Below are 15,083 nucleotides of genomic sequence, written 5' to 3'. Positions count from 1 at the left end.
ATGCAATGGTTCATTCGTGTTTTCCAAACGCTGTGTTTTGAACCGCGCACTTATGAAGAAAAGGTCTCTGCTAATGATTCAAACAATGAAATCGGTTTACATCAGGGTGGAGCCCACCAATTCAGTTTTTCATGACAATCAATCACTGTGTCGACTGCATCAGCTGATGAAGTTAAGCACACTTTTTCCAAGTAATAATGATGCGCCTTGTTTTTCAAATTTCTTTTAGCTCGACATCGCGACATTCATGTGTCCGTATCTTTGCATCACCCTCTTGGTAGCAAGTGCCGCAGCTTCACTCGCGCGCAACGTTCCGCTCGCCATGATCGCCACAAATTCTGCGGCGATCTCCTCCTGCACCTTGCTCCGTGCATCCCCAAGAGGATCTCCTAGTACAGGGTCAACTTTTGCCGCGGCAGAATCACTTGCAGCTGGGGCTTTTTCATCATTAGACTCCTTGACACACTCCTCAGATTGCTGTTTCTTATCTGCATCTGTGGCTTTGGTTTTCTTGACGGGTGCACTAGGAGTACTGCCAAAGGACCTGCTACTAACAGGGGTCGAGGATGGAGGCCTAAATTGTGGAACTTGAGGAACAGCTCCCGCTTTCAAAGTCGTCTCTAGGTTCTGTATCATAGGCACTGCAATACAAACCAGAACTATGTCATTTGACAGAAGACATTCACAAGCAGCTTGGTGACGCAATTTAGAAACCCCAAAACATCGCAAAAAACCAAACAATGAGCGACAACATCCGCAATAATATATGAGGAACTAGAGCAAGTTGACCTTGATGATGATTGTCTGACTTGAAAACTTTCATTTACCACCCCTTCAATCTAATCTCTCATAGACAGGCAATAATTTATAAGGGTATCTCATCCTAGAAAATTTCCAGGACAAGATTCTATGTGCCTATCACACTCTCCACTCTTAGACTTCTAAGACGAGAAGGAAAAGGGTGAGGTCTTTTCCTCACGTGATTATGCCTACATAAAGACAATCTTTTTCATGAGATCACCCACCAGATGGATGATCCCCACGTTGTCCCCAAAAAAACAGAGACCAAGCACACTCAATTAACATCACCTGCAGAAATCTCCCGATTTCATAGAGGAACTACAGTTCATCACAACACACCAGATAATCACCCAAGACACTGAGGAATAACAAACAGTAACACACGACCTGTGGACATAGAGGAGCACATATCCAAACTCAAGATCACAGGGCGAATGGGACAGGTGTTTACTGCCGCATTCTGATGGCATAGATTTCTATTTGTAGCACAGTACTAGGGTGGTGCAAGAGCATGTTACATCCAACCAATTCCTTTAGTTTATGGAAAGGGGAATTAATAGACAATTGAAGGAACATCTTGGCCAGAAGCACTAGAAACAGAAATCAATTATAACACAGTTAAGATGGACTTACATATCAAAGCACCCATTGGGCTACTCATGACCTCATTAGGAAGCTGCAAAATATAGTCTGGAATGGATGAACCCACTAAAAATTGGGCTACCTCATTGCTGAAGTTGTTACAGTTGTGAGTGAGCAGACTGTATGTTTCAGCTGTGTATCGAGGACTGATCTCCTGTAAATACATCTCGAAAACATCTTTTGGCACATGTGTGACACCCAAATCTACAACGCGAATGGGAGTACCATATGGTGTTGTCCCAACAGGAGCATGTTGTATACCTCCTCCAAAATAGTACTCATTACCATACACTACCACTCCAGTGTGCCTGCGTTCAAGGAAAATTTTTCAAATCATTGATGTCAGTAAGAGTACTCAATATCATTAAGAAACATTACCATTTAAAAATTCAGTACCAAAGATCCAACTTAAATAATGTCTCTATTTGCAGCCCCCCACCCCCAAAAAAAATAATAATCATAATAATAATAAATCTTCAAGATATATTGCTTGGAGCTTGTGCACACAGAAGCAGCATTTTCATGAAAACAAGAGAAGACTAAACAAACAGACGACTTTTCCTCCTCCAACTGCAATCCACTCACCATATGCCCTCAATCGCCTTCCCCAAGAATGATGTGGATAGCTGTCGAGCTAGACCTTGGCTCAGGTCATAAACATTCAAAGAAACCCTGTGACCCTCCTGCCATATTCAGAATTTGTTACTACATGCACACGATGCACCAACAGATACCAGAAACCAAAGTACGTCACTGAAGTTCTCCATTTACCTCAGCCATTTCAGTTTCAAAACTCCAAAATGTGAACTGCGAAAGTGTCACCTACAAGGACTAAACAAATCAAAGAACCAACATCATTAAAACCAGCACTCCAGCCATGCAAATAACAAAGCAAAGCCTCACAAGTCACAACTACACTGAGAAACTACACAAAAAGCAACTACTTTTGTCTATAAATGCTGCACCACAATGCAGCTGGTTTTCTGATAAAATTAACCAAATTGACTGACTTTGTTTTACACTTCTCAGATAGCTCCTCAAGAATATACCAATTAAGGGATCCAAGATTCGATGAAGCAAAATTACCATGTCTAAAGTTTCGATTGAACCGAGAGCATTCTGGAAAAGATAATCTAAAGGATGACAGGTGGCAATCACTAAAACAAGCACAGTTTTACGAGGTTAGAAAACTGAAGCAAGAAATCTGAAAAAAATAATTAAGTAAACATTAAAAATGCCAACGCTTCTCCAAAACCAGATGCAGCCTCCACACGCATGCAGGAAAAGCTTCGAAGAACCCCACCCGCAACCAACCATCTCCTTTGGATCAGAACCTAATCATATAACTAATCCACAGACCATCACTCTCCGGGACTGTGTTCTGCTATACGCTACAAATAAAAAGCATCGCGGTCGGTTTGGATGCCAAAGCTGCACTCAACCAAACAGAATCGACTCTTCTTCGTACCGCATTCGCCGCACGGCTATCAAACACGAACCAGAAACGAACCACATTGACCGGCACCGCTAACCCGCCACGCCCGAAACCAAGATCCCGCACCGGAAGACGCAGACAGGTCGCACCCAAATCGGGACGGACAACAAACGCCGCAGAACAACCGCGCGAATTTGCATAATCACAAACATAAAACGCAAGGTCCGGACGCAACGGAAAGAAAAAAAATCTAAGAGCTTTACCGATTGGTGGGGGGGGGGAAACGGGACTCGAATCTTTCCAGCGCCGGACGCAGAACCGGGTCAATCCGAGAGCAAACCGAAAAGAGCGAAGCTTTCAATTCAAGATCGCGGGACACGATCCACAGACAGAGACACGTAGAGAGAGAGAGAGAGAGAGAGTACCTGAAGGAAACAGAGGAAGCGAAGCGGGGCCAAGGCAAGCGGTGTGACGGAGGCGCGGAGGAGGACGACGCGAGAAGCGAGAACTCGACGATGGCCACAACAAATATAGGAGGACAACTGACCCGGACGCTTGGAGGAATTTATAAAGCCATTTTTGTGTTGTGTTGGGTTGGACTTTTCTAGAACCTGCCATTCCTGTTTCCCAGTTTCCTCGCGGCACGCCCCTTGCGACTTTTTCTTTTCTTTTTTTTTTTAGTCAGAGCCCATTGCGACTTAACACAGGGCTAATTCCCAAAAAAAGAAAAAAAAAACCAACTTTATCTTGAGCGGCATAAAAAGCACAATTTTTACTCGAGTCACTCTCGTGATGTGAAACTTTTAAATTATTCGGGCCAAAATTTAGAATTTAAGTGAAAGTCTTTTATTTTTTATGAGACAAAAAAAAATTCGGACCGGAATTATAACTCAAAGTAAAGTTGGCGTTTTTTTTCTTTTTTGAATTGAGGCATGTTCTATTTGAGTTTTATTAAGACGATCGGTGTAGGAACAACAACATTTGTAATAATAATTCTTCTCTTATATTGAAATGGGCAAAAGACACTAAGAACCCTAAATTTTGTCAATTGCTACACATTTATCCTAAAATTCTGTAACGCCAGAAGTCCCAAATTTGTGCATCTGTGGCACAATTACCCTCCGTCAAAATTCTGTAAATGAAAACCGTTTAAATATTTACCTACATGGACGCCAAGAAGCAAATAGTATTGACATAGCGCCCACGTGGCTTAAATGAAATAAAAACTTTAACTGAACCTTGACTTGGGGTTTTTTATGTCACGAGAAAAAATTCATGATAAATATGTCACAATAGGCATAATTTTGGATTTTTTGTGACTTTTTCCTATTGAAATTGATAACGATTTTCATTTATCGATTAATCTGCCCTCTCTTGTATGTTGCCCGCATAACGATGATATTTAGGCTCCGTTTTGTTAAAGCGTTAAATGAATAATTTTTAAAAACATTTTCTTACAAATCGTTCATATTGTTTACAAAAATGAATAAACGAAAAATATTTTTATCGTTTATGAAAATATTTAGACAAAAATTGTTGTCAATAAAAAGAAAATATTTTTCATTAACTAATTATTTTAGGCGATATAAATAATTATTTTTAGAAAAAAAAATTTTGCAAAACAAATAGAACCATAGAAAACAAACACTTCTTTATGAAATATGCTATTTGTTTGCCTAACTCTCATTAAGTTTCGTTAATCATGTGTATTTCGTGTATTAATCTGATTATTTTTTAGTTATATGTCGCTTCTTCCTTTTGACTTTTTTCTTACCTTCCTTTTCCGTCGACTCTCTCCCTCCGCGAAGTTTCCACTGCTTTCCCGCGTATTTGGCAGTTCGAGCAGACGAGAACCCTCTCAAGCTTTCCTTCACAGAATCGTTTTGACTTGTTTTTTTTTTGTTCCTTCGACTACCTACAAAAAATAGGGGTGTAAATGGTTCGGTTCGGTTTTGTTGAAAAACCGAACCGAACCGAACCGAACCATTAAGGGTGCATTCTTGAACCGAACCAAATTTCGCTTGAACCGATTATGAACCGAACCGAACCGAAAATCAGTTCAGTTCGGTTTGGTTCGGTTCGGTTCGGTTTTGGGTTTCTTCTTTTTTTTCCTTTTTTTTTTTTTGCTTTTTATTCACGGCTCGGTTTCTTCTGTTCCCAGAGCTTGGCCGAGCCCGCGATTCCAAACACGATGTGCCGGAGCTCCGTCCTTTGCTCCGATTCTGCGAGGGCCGTGCTGTTGCAGAGCTCAATCTATCAATTAGAGCTGGAAAATTTCTCACAGAAGAGAGAGAGAGGAGGAACGAGAGGGTTTCTTCTTCAAGAGTTCGAGAATGGCGCCGATTTTGCGGAGCTCAACCTTGGGTCGAGAAATAGTAGAAATTCCCTTCCTTTTCCTTCTCCCCTTTTGTGGGTTTCATGTTTCACTCTCGTTGAAGTTCTGTTGCTGCTTGGTCAAAATACCATCTGTGTTTTTTTTTCTTTCGGTCTTTTGCAATCACCAGTCAAACGAAGCAAGTGAAGGACGTGGCTCACCGGGACGAGGTGATAAAGATGAGCAAGCAAAAGAAAATGGAGGATTCGAGTGACAGCCGAGGAAGAAGAGAGTTTCAGAAATAGAAATAGAGTGAGAAGGAGACAATAAAAGAGATGCGTTAGAGAGAGAGAAATGACGGCCCATTCTGATTTTAGTTTTAGCCCTTTTAGCTTTAGGGTAAACGGAAGGTTATTTTCAGTTCGGTTCGGAGTTCGGTAACCGAATCGAAATAAATCAAATTGAAAAAAAATAATGGTTAGCTGTGATTATCCGAACCGAAAATCGAACCGAACTGAAATGCACAAAATTTTCAGTTCGGTTCGTATCTCGGTTTCGTTTTTCGGTTTGGTTCTGACACCCCTAACAAAAAGAACCAAAAAAGGAAAAATGATGCAAATAACTCTTCAACTTTAGCCCGATATTTAATATAATCCATGAATTTTTAATTTATTAGATGTGGTCCCTAAATTATTAGCAAATGTTCAATATAGCTCATGAACTCTTAATTTGTTCGATGTGATCCATGAACTATTAGTAAAGGTTCAATGTTGTCCTTCAGCTTACTCAAGCGACAAATCGATCATTATTTGATGACGTGGATATTATTATATGCCGAGTTGGATTATTAAAGATGATGAGTCAATATATACATCTTTCTACTTTAGGGTAGGGAAAAAATTTAAGGTGTTAACGTGTCCATCGTTATTTAATGACTTGGATTATTATTTCGAGATTTGAGCTAGAAAGGGGATGCTAAGATGCCAATAAGGGGAAATGAAGACAAGGCTTGTGACAGGTATGTTATCCCACGTACAAACGGCTCTTCAGGCCTTTATAAAAGGGATTGTAACGTTTCTTTTTTGTTCACCAATGAAAATAAACGAATTGGAAGCTGCATCAACAAATTCCGTTAATTTGAATTAATGAAATGGTGACATTGAACATTTTTTGTATAGTTTAGGAAGTAGATTGGACATTTATCGATAATTCAGGGACTACATTAAATAAATTAAAAGTCTAGAGACTGCATTGCACATTAGACCAAACTTCAGGAATCATTTATGTCATTTTCTTGACAAAAAAGCAACAGTAACTCATCGACACTACGAGGTCGATCGTTGGGCGGCTAGGATCCAGCCAGGCTCGACGATCAGGCCGGGTGTATTGCCCAAGTTCACTCACGACGTAAAAATATACATAAAAACAAAAACAAAAATTGTCCGGTTCAGGACCCGGCCAAAGTAGGTTGGGCCGGGTCTTCTAATATGCTTTATCAGAAGATTGCCCGATAAGAGGACAATAAGAGCCACGAGATCTGAAAAGGGAAAATGCAGAAGTCGCTATGGCGTTGGGCCCGCTGGCCGTGGCTCAGCTCGATTGGGCCCAAAATAGATCTGACAGAACTAGGCGTAGCCCAAGCCCCAAACCAAAACGACATCGCTTTTTCAGGATTCGTGGTTAGCAATGCACGTGGGACATTGAGTAGAGGAGGATGTTTTTTACCTATGCACGCAAGTCGTAATTCCGTGCGTGATTTTTGGGATGCTGATGTTTAATTGACCTCTAATTTCAATACAGGAAACATCGAGAACAAAAGTTTGTGATCGACTCCATGCTAAAAGTCAAAACGAAGCGAGTTAAGTGCATCGAATCGCATGGATTCACATTTTCTCTCTGTGATTATATTTTCGGGATTGAGGAGGGGGGTGACGGTTTAATTTGGCTCGAAAACCAAATTGAACTGATGTTTCCAAGCCATTGACAAAGCGAACCGATTCCATTCATGGCCGCGAACTCCTAAAGCCAACTACATCAACATGCATGTGATGTTTTCTCTTTTCTTTAAATGATTTTCTTATCGTTATAGTGGAATCATGCACCTGCGATTAATCAAATGCGACGTCAAAGATTCTTGTTCACACGTGACTATTTACGGTATGACATTGGATCGTGTAACTGTACATCATTTCCTTGTAACTGAGTTTCAAACGTCGTGTGATGAAATTACTAATTTACAAATAGTTAATGATACGGGCGATTTGTGTGTGATTGGACATTGGTTAGGCAAGGCAAAATATAACAATGTTATAAGAAAAATATAATGTCATTTTTAATTAAAACTTGATGAGAGTAATATGTATAGTTTGAAAGGAGAAAGATGTAACTGACTATAATTAAAGTTGAAGTTCTCATTTAATTATTGAAAAATTAGCAAAGAATTCAAGACATGGATATGTGGCGGCTTTCTGTGACATCAGTTGTCACCTACCTTGCTAATTATTTGGCTAGAGAATCATTATCAGAAAAAAAGAAAAAGAAAATATCCATCACATGCTTTTCAATTGGAAATGAAAAGACTATACTTTCTCATCATTCAAATTGATTGAAAAAAAAACCAACTCACTATTCTAAGAACACCACGTCAATAAAATGCAATTCCTTGTTCTCCGGCTCGTCTTAATTAAAACGATCTCAGCGTAATACGCGACAAAAAATTAAGATTAAAGTGATAAGTGTATAAACACATTAATCAATCAAGAGTCAAGATTGCCCTTTAACTATTCCATTCCCCTCCATGAAATACATATATTCTTTTAATAAATAGCAAACGTGGCATTAAATTAGATTAAAAAAGGAGTAAAGAATAAACTAATTAGTCGAGAAAAGGATGGTGAAAAGGCATTGGAAATTCACTCAAAAGGTGACATCACCAGTTTATAATTCACAATAGTAAAAAGAACATAAATAATCCCTAACTTTAATTTAATGTGTAATGTGGTTCCTGAATTTTTTGTATGTGTTCATATAGTATAGGGACTAATTTGAACATTTACCAGAAATTCAGAGACTATATTGAACAAATTAAAAGTTTAGGGATGAAATTGCACATCGGACTAAAATTCAAGGATCACATCAAACAAATTAGAAGTTCGAGAATAGCGTTGCATACCGGGCCAACATTCGAGAGCTATTTGTGTCATTATTCCTCCCTGATAAATTCAAGGGATAATAACACAAACGGTCCCTGAATTTTGGTCAAATGTGTAATTTGGTCCATGAACTTTTAATTTATTCAATGTAGTCCCTGAACTTTAGCTGAATGTTCAATTTGATCTCTGAACTTTTAATTTGTTCAATGTGGTCCCTAGACTTTTGGTACATGTTCAATTTAGTCCCTGAACTATATGAAAATGTTCTATGTAGTCATTCCTTGTTCGGAGTTTACATTAAACAAATAAAATGTTCAGGGACCAAATTATATATTGAGCCAAAATTTAGAGACTATTTGTGTTATTTTTCCTAAATACAAACATATGGAGAATGACTATTTTACATCGTTACTTATTAGGGACTTAACATCCTATTCCTTCCTTAAATTATTCGAACGTGTCCTGAACCGAAGGATCTGATCTGATTCGTTTCAATGTAAGACGTCTCCTCTCCTCCTCTCTTGTCCGAGCTTTCCCCATGTCAACAGAAGAAGAGGAGGATCGGAAATCTCCTCAGTCTCTCGACCTCGAGTTTTATCGCCTTCACCGCCTCTCCGATTTCTCCTTCCCTCTCTTCTTCCCCTTTCGTCGCCGTCGAGCTTCGCGCTCTCGGTTGGAGGAGTCGGGCTCGAAAGATGGAGGATCGATGGGTGGCTGTAGAAGACGCCGAGCCCGAGCCAATCTCCGAATCTTTCACTTGTTGCATTTGCCTGTGAGCGTTCTCTCCTCTTTCTTTCTTTTTTTTCTGCTCTTTCTCTTTCCCCGATCAACGCGTAGCAAGGCTGTATGCCTCGGTTCTTGTTGGAAGATGGAAGGATTTCGGTGTAATCGCGTCTGTATCTTGCGGCAGCCCGTGGTTTCGTGCGAATTCGGCTAATTTCGTTTCGTTCGCGCTTGTGTGCGTATGCGTCTTGCGTCTTGCGGTTTTCGCAAAAGATGATGTTTTTCTCTTCTGTGTGCGCTACTCGCAATTGGTGTTGTCTTGGGCGATAACCAGTTTGCTAATCGACGCCGAAGTTGCGCGGACGGGGAAAAGGGACAAATGAACTGATACGAGAAGGGATTTTACTCTTGCATTCTCGCTTAGGTGTTTGGAGAGCATCAATCGAGCTCTAGAAATTGCCTCGGCGGGGTCGAAATCGGTGCTATATACAATGGGGTCTTTAGAAAAAAGCTAGATTTCGATGGAGGGCTCCGGTAACAGGAAATTCCTTTTGACTATAAGTTGTGGCTTTCTTAATGAGGGTATGGAATGATAATTACTATAGATAAAATGTTGTCTTGATGCTGATTTTTGAATTCCACAATTTGGTCTTCAATTGCAGGTTTCGCTATGCTTTCCTTGCCTCTTCTTTAATTGCGAAGAGGGTCTTCATCTGATAATGTCTAGTTGAGATGCCTAGATAATGACTGGCGCGGCTTCTATAGTTGGTGTACTTTTTTTTTATAATCTTGTTGTAACAGAAGCTTTGATTTTGACTGTGGTAGGTTCATCAAATCTGCAGTTGACTCTTTTTCTCCCTTGGGTTCCTTTTATGTTCTCAATTTCACGGTTGTGTATTGCAAATAAAGTTAGCTGCTGCTTACTCAGTTTAAACGATTAAATTAACTTCTATCTCTCGTCTCGTATTTTCAAATGCAAATTATGAGATTTTTTTTACAAAAATATAATTAGTCATTCAATGTGAAGGTCTAGTAACTAAAATGCACATGTGAACAGCATAAGAAGTAAATTCCAGTCGCAACAATGAGGATCATCCTCTAAGAAATTACGCCACGCAATGCCTGAACCTGCATTAGTGACATTGGGTTTGGGTCCTGTTTTTCTTTTCTTTTTTTATATGTCACCTTAATGTTGCTTGTGGATTTGAGCAGCTATTTATTTTTATATTTGGGAGAAGCAGTTTCACTAATCTATTCTCATCTCGCTGTAGGGAACTCCTTTACAAGCCAGTCGTATTATGTAAGGAGCTTTTATTTCCACATACACATGGAGGTTTCTCTATCTTCTTATTAACAAATTACTGGTTTCCTTTGATGCAGCTTGTGGCCATATCTCCTGTTTCTGGTGTGTACATCAATCAATGAGTGGTTTTCGTGAAACCAAATGCCCACTTTGTCGGCAACCATACCTTCACTTTCCCAGCATCTGTCTGTTACTTCACTTTTTGCTGCTTAAGATGTATCCTGATTCCTATAGGAGAAGGGAAATACAAACTTTAGGTGAATTTTCTATGTTCACTTGCCTGTTCTTAGATATGTAAATACCTGGAGAACAATGTTGCCCATGAAAAGGACTTGGCCTGACTTATCAAATTTTATGATCTATTTATGTCAAGGGAGGATTTATTGATTGATTCTGTGAAAAGGATCTAGAAGGCCATACTTGCTGTTAATTTCCCTTCTTTTCCACATCTTATTGCTGAGTGAAGGAGGGCTTAGCTAGCTGATTATGCACTTGGAAAACAAGTGGTAATGCTTGACCGCTGGTTGTACCTTTCCACTCCATAGCTTTGTCTTCCCCTTTTAAAGTTATTCTTATGTAAAATATGAACTAAATGCTTCTAACTTAGATGAACTCCATAGTTTTCTCATGCGATGTCTATTTTGTTCTATGTACTTAATGGGGCCTTAATATTCAGAAGTATCAGTGGCATTACAGGGGGTGTTGGAATGCATGCTTAACGCACTATCCTTTAAGTCTTAATATGCAGTTCTAGATGATTGTCCTATTCTGTCGTATGAGTATGAGTTCTGCAACTTTTAAATACTGAAGCAATTAAACAACCTGGCGAGGTGTATGAGAATGTTCCTTTTAGGATGGTTGCTAGCAGCTTCTTCTTAAGCTTGATCGCATTTTGTTGTCCCATTTAATCATGCATATGAGAATCATCAGATCCACTGGTTATTATGATTCTACATTGATTTTTCTTCTGGCTTAGTTTTGTTAAAATATTTCACAAATCAACTTTTCTGAGATCCTTTACCCCCCAACCTTTGTCTGCTTCAGAGGAAGAAAAGAGAATGGGAACTTTCTCTCCGCAGTTTGATGCTCTTTCGTGGAGATCAGGCAATGAGGAAGAACAAAAGTTATCCGGTTCTTCACAATCAAGCCTGACATGTTTGGGCCCAAACTCAACTATGGACACTGGGTCTTCTAGAAATGGTGAACCCCATGCAAGTAAGGTGCAATCAGAGCCTGTTGCAGGTATTGATGGTTACGGTCCAAGCAGTCCCAAACAAGACTTGAAACGAAAACATGATATACCTGTTGAAGAGGAGAATGGGCATCTAGTTGGCTCAGACAAAAGTTGCAAGCAGATTATAGCATCGGATGTGCTCTGCACAGAATGCAGGCAATTGCTTTTTCATCCCGTTGCTCTTAATTGCGGCCATGGTATTCTTTACACTTAGTTTCATCTTCTCGGTTCAGAAATTCTTTTGAAATTTAAAATTAGAAAATATTTATCCTAATTCCTCTTTTATGTGGTTTGCATTTCCAGTATATTGTGAATCTTGCATTGTGTATCCAGCTGATGAAAAGCTCACATGTCAAGTTTGTCAAAGCCGACATCCAGGGGGATTACCGAAAGTTTGTTTGGAGCTGGATCACTTTTTGGAGCAACAGTTTCCTGATGAATATGCTTTGAGGAGATTAGCCGCACGGCCTAGACTGACTATCTCAGAGAATGATAGCCCAAAATCTCGTATGTTCTGCAGCTCTGCCTTTTATATAGTTCAGAGTTCAAGGGGTTTGTTCCAGACCATCATGACATGTAGCTTAAGTCATTATTCATTGCCATTTGTAATATTTGAGATGCCACAATGGTTCTGGTGTTGTGTTAGTAGGTAATAGCAAAGCTGATTCATCTTGGTCAATTGATACTTCAGTGACCCATTTGGGAGTTGGCTGCGATTACTGTGGGGTAAGCCTTTTATCTCTCTCTCTCTCTCTCTCTCTCTCTCTCTATCTCTCTCTCTCTTAATGCAAAATGCAAAATGTTCTCTTTTATATTTACTGAATGGAAAGAAAAATTTGGATTATCTTGAACTTCAATTGATAGCAAGCAATTTTCTTATATTAGCTAAAGATATGGATGTAGGCACCGAAATTTTACCATTGTTGGAACTTTTTTTTTTTTTTGGCCCAGATGTATAAGTGGGGATCTATTCCAAGATTATACTTGCTTTGTTTTGGTATTTGAGGCTTTGTAACCGTAGTTTAATTATATAATCATTGTTCTTAGCAGCATACAGAACTAGTGAAATAAACTTTTAAATTACGTTAAATGTGGAACTCTCATATGGTAATTGCCAAAGTATAATCAAATGATAAATTTATAGTTCTCCTTAGCAATCTGCATATTTTGAATTAGCGGCATTGTACTTTTGGTCCCTCCTAGTCTTTTCTTTTGAATATGTCGCTGCGGATGGTGTAAACGAATTTCTGGCCTCGGTGTGACCAACCAATTTTTTATTTTAACTAATGGAAGTGAGATGTAAGTATTATTAAGTTAATTAAGTTGGATTATGTATAGTAATATTCTTGGGTCTTGATATGTAGATGTATCCAATAATCGGGGATAGATACCAGTGTCAGGATTGTGTCGAGAAGATTGGCTTTGATCTCTGTGGAGATTGCTACAATTCCGGTTGCAAGCTCCCTGGCCGGTTCAACCAACAACATCGACCAGAGCACAAGTTCAAACTCAAAAAGCCAAATAACTTGCGGAACTATATGTTGAGGTTGGTGACGGGGCGGCCGGACTATGGCTCCACTGCTCTCATCTTCTCTAATGAGGGTTTGGAAGATGGAGTCTCATTGATTGCTCCCACTTCACTGAGTCAGGAAGATGCCGCACTGAGTCAGGAAGATGCCGAGAACAGTCTGTCGATTAATTTTCTTTTTGAAGATGATGCGGATTCGGAACATCAGAATAATTCCCAGTCTAATTCTAACTGAAGCCCATCTTGGAAGCAGTTTTCCCAATCAACCGACAGTGCTTGAGGATGGACATCGCACTTGAGTTGAGCAAACTGAGTTTGTGATGATGACAACAGCGGCGGCGGCGGCAGCTTGTGCTTCCCTTGGGCTCTTTTGACCTGCGGCACGGCAAGTGCCAGAGGCAAAAGTCATTGCGAGAGGGCTTTTAGTAGAATGCAGATGGGGCGCCTTTTCATAGCCAAAAAGTCTTATGGAAGTGTGGAATTTCATAATGTATGGAGCGGATTATATATTCCGTGTGTCTGTATGTAAATGTCGAGGTGCTATGTTGTTATGTAACGATGACAGAAATCACAATGTTGTACATTGTACATTAACGATGAGTATTTCCACGATGATCTCGCCAGTTCTGTTTTCTGCAGCTAGAATTGTGGTCTCTCTTCAGCTTCCATTGCATGGTCCGATGGACTAATGAGCATCTGGATTGTTGATCATGTGCGTCCACCATAACTCTCATGTGATCGACGATCTAAATAAATTTGGCAAAATAAAAAAATGGTCTGACCTGTACACGTGAAAATTATGTGGCTTTTTTTTCGAATTTTTTAATTTTTAGAAAAATAATTTAATAAAAAAAAAAAAGTTGCAGTAGCGGTGAGGGAGCCCTCGCCGCTGCTGCCGCCAACCCACCACCGCCGGGAAGGGCTAGAGGTGGTGGGCGTAGTGGTCGGCGAGGGCCGGATCCGGCGAGGCGAGACCTCGCCGTCGCGACCCAGGCGACGGCCCTTCCCAGCGGTGGTGGAGTTGATGCGCAAGGCCGAGGACTCCTCGCCGCCGCCGCTGCAGCTTTTTTTATTTATTTATTTATTTATTTTTTTGAAAAAGTACACGCCAATGGCTAAACGGCGTCGTTTTTGGTTTTTAATGCTTGATCGGACCTCTCCGCGAGCCTCTGTGGACCTCTCCTATCTAGCCGTGCTGCTGCCACATCGGATTTCCGATGAGCCACATCGATATTGCACTAAAATGATCGTTTTTCAAAAGTTAGCACCAAAGCCGATCCGAAAAAAAGTTACAAGACCAAAGCCGATGGCCGTACATAAGTTATGGCACTTCTAGTGTACTTTGCCAAATAAATTTGGTCCTTGTGATTGAAAGATCTTAGGATCTTTTGTATTCTTCAATAACTAACTATTATTATTCACATTTTGGCTTGTTATGCCCGGCTCTGCTGGCTTCTCTCAAAGTTTGTAATTTGTATTGACATCTTTTTACGTTTAATGGCCAGAAAGATCAGTAGAAGTATGCGAGTCATGGGAATGTGGGCTAACTTTAGGACCATTTCACCTTTTGCGAGCTTAGTTTTGCAAAATCACATCAATTTTCAGCTTATCCCTAATTTTGCTCAAAAAAATAAGAGTCGAGAGTAGAATTATATCACCCGCCCCAGGAATATTCTAGAGAACACTAGAGAGGCTCGTCCGATCTTCACAAATGGTTCACAATCCTTCAAGCCTAAAAAACCTAAGGATCGTGACAAATGACGATGTCGTATAACTTGTATACAATAGTTGTCGCGACCCTCCCAATGCCCATGTCGGGAAAATAACGGTTTAGAGGTATTGTCGAGTTGGGGACCAACAATCCTCAATCAAGGTGGGTTCTTTCAAATCCTTACATCGCATGACATTGGGATTTTCATTTTAATTTGATTAGCTCTATGAGAATTACATG

The 15,083-nt window shown here is 40.0% G+C and overlaps 2 protein-coding genes and 1 long non-coding RNA gene across 5 annotated transcripts; 2 read left to right on the top strand and 1 right to left on the bottom strand.

Moving 5' to 3' along the window:
• Positions 1–50: 50 nt before the first annotated feature.
• LOC115664337 (uncharacterized) lies at positions 51–3,444 on the bottom strand. Of its 2 annotated transcripts, none has more exons than XM_030586278.2 (5): positions 3,304–3,444; positions 2,215–2,274; positions 2,029–2,126; positions 1,435–1,751; positions 51–641 (listed from the first exon to the last, which is right to left on the bottom strand). In XM_030586278.2, exons 2-5 carry the CDS (start codon positions 2,221–2,223, stop codon positions 226–228), a joined length of 840 nt encoding a protein of 279 aa, XP_030442138.2. In that variant the 5' UTR covers positions 2,224–2,274; positions 3,304–3,444; the 3' UTR covers positions 51–225. The 2 variants fall into 2 exon arrangements, with proteins under 2 accessions (XP_030442138.2, XP_056170431.1); XM_056314456.1 differs by having other exon boundaries at positions 2,215–2,265.
• Positions 3,445–4,996: 1,552 nt separating this feature from the next.
• On the top strand, positions 4,997–5,500 carry LOC130138909 (uncharacterized). The gene is made up of 2 exons (XR_008817188.1): positions 4,997–5,253; positions 5,383–5,500. It is a non-coding gene; the product is annotated as an uncharacterized LOC130138909 (long non-coding RNA).
• A 3,378-nt stretch (positions 5,501–8,878) lies between these two features.
• On the top strand, positions 8,879–13,770 carry LOC115668110 (E3 ubiquitin-protein ligase PRT1). 2 transcript variants are annotated; one of them, XM_056314451.1, is made up of 8 exons: positions 8,985–9,116; positions 9,402–9,649; positions 10,339–10,367; positions 10,448–10,627; positions 11,415–11,801; positions 11,908–12,111; positions 12,251–12,330; positions 12,969–13,770. In XM_056314451.1, exons 4-8 carry the CDS (start codon positions 10,489–10,491, stop codon positions 13,365–13,367), a joined length of 1,209 nt encoding a protein of 402 aa, XP_056170426.1. In that variant the 5' UTR covers positions 8,985–9,116; positions 9,402–9,649; positions 10,339–10,367; positions 10,448–10,488; the 3' UTR covers positions 13,368–13,770. The 2 variants fall into 2 exon arrangements, with proteins under 2 accessions (XP_056170428.1, XP_056170426.1); XM_056314453.1 differs by lacking the exon at positions 9,402–9,649 and having other exon boundaries at positions 8,879–9,116.
• The last annotated feature ends 1,313 nt before the right edge of the window (positions 13,771–15,083 follow it).

This window comes from Syzygium oleosum, unplaced genomic scaffold, assembly GCF_021117445.2.
Source record: "Syzygium oleosum isolate NSW1041296 unplaced genomic scaffold, Sole_v2.1 Sole_v2.09, whole genome shotgun sequence".
Taxonomy (NCBI): Eukaryota; Viridiplantae; Streptophyta; class Magnoliopsida; order Myrtales; family Myrtaceae; genus Syzygium; species Syzygium oleosum.
Note: the sequence above shows the minus strand (reverse complement) of the source record. Positions and strands in the feature narration are given on the sequence as shown.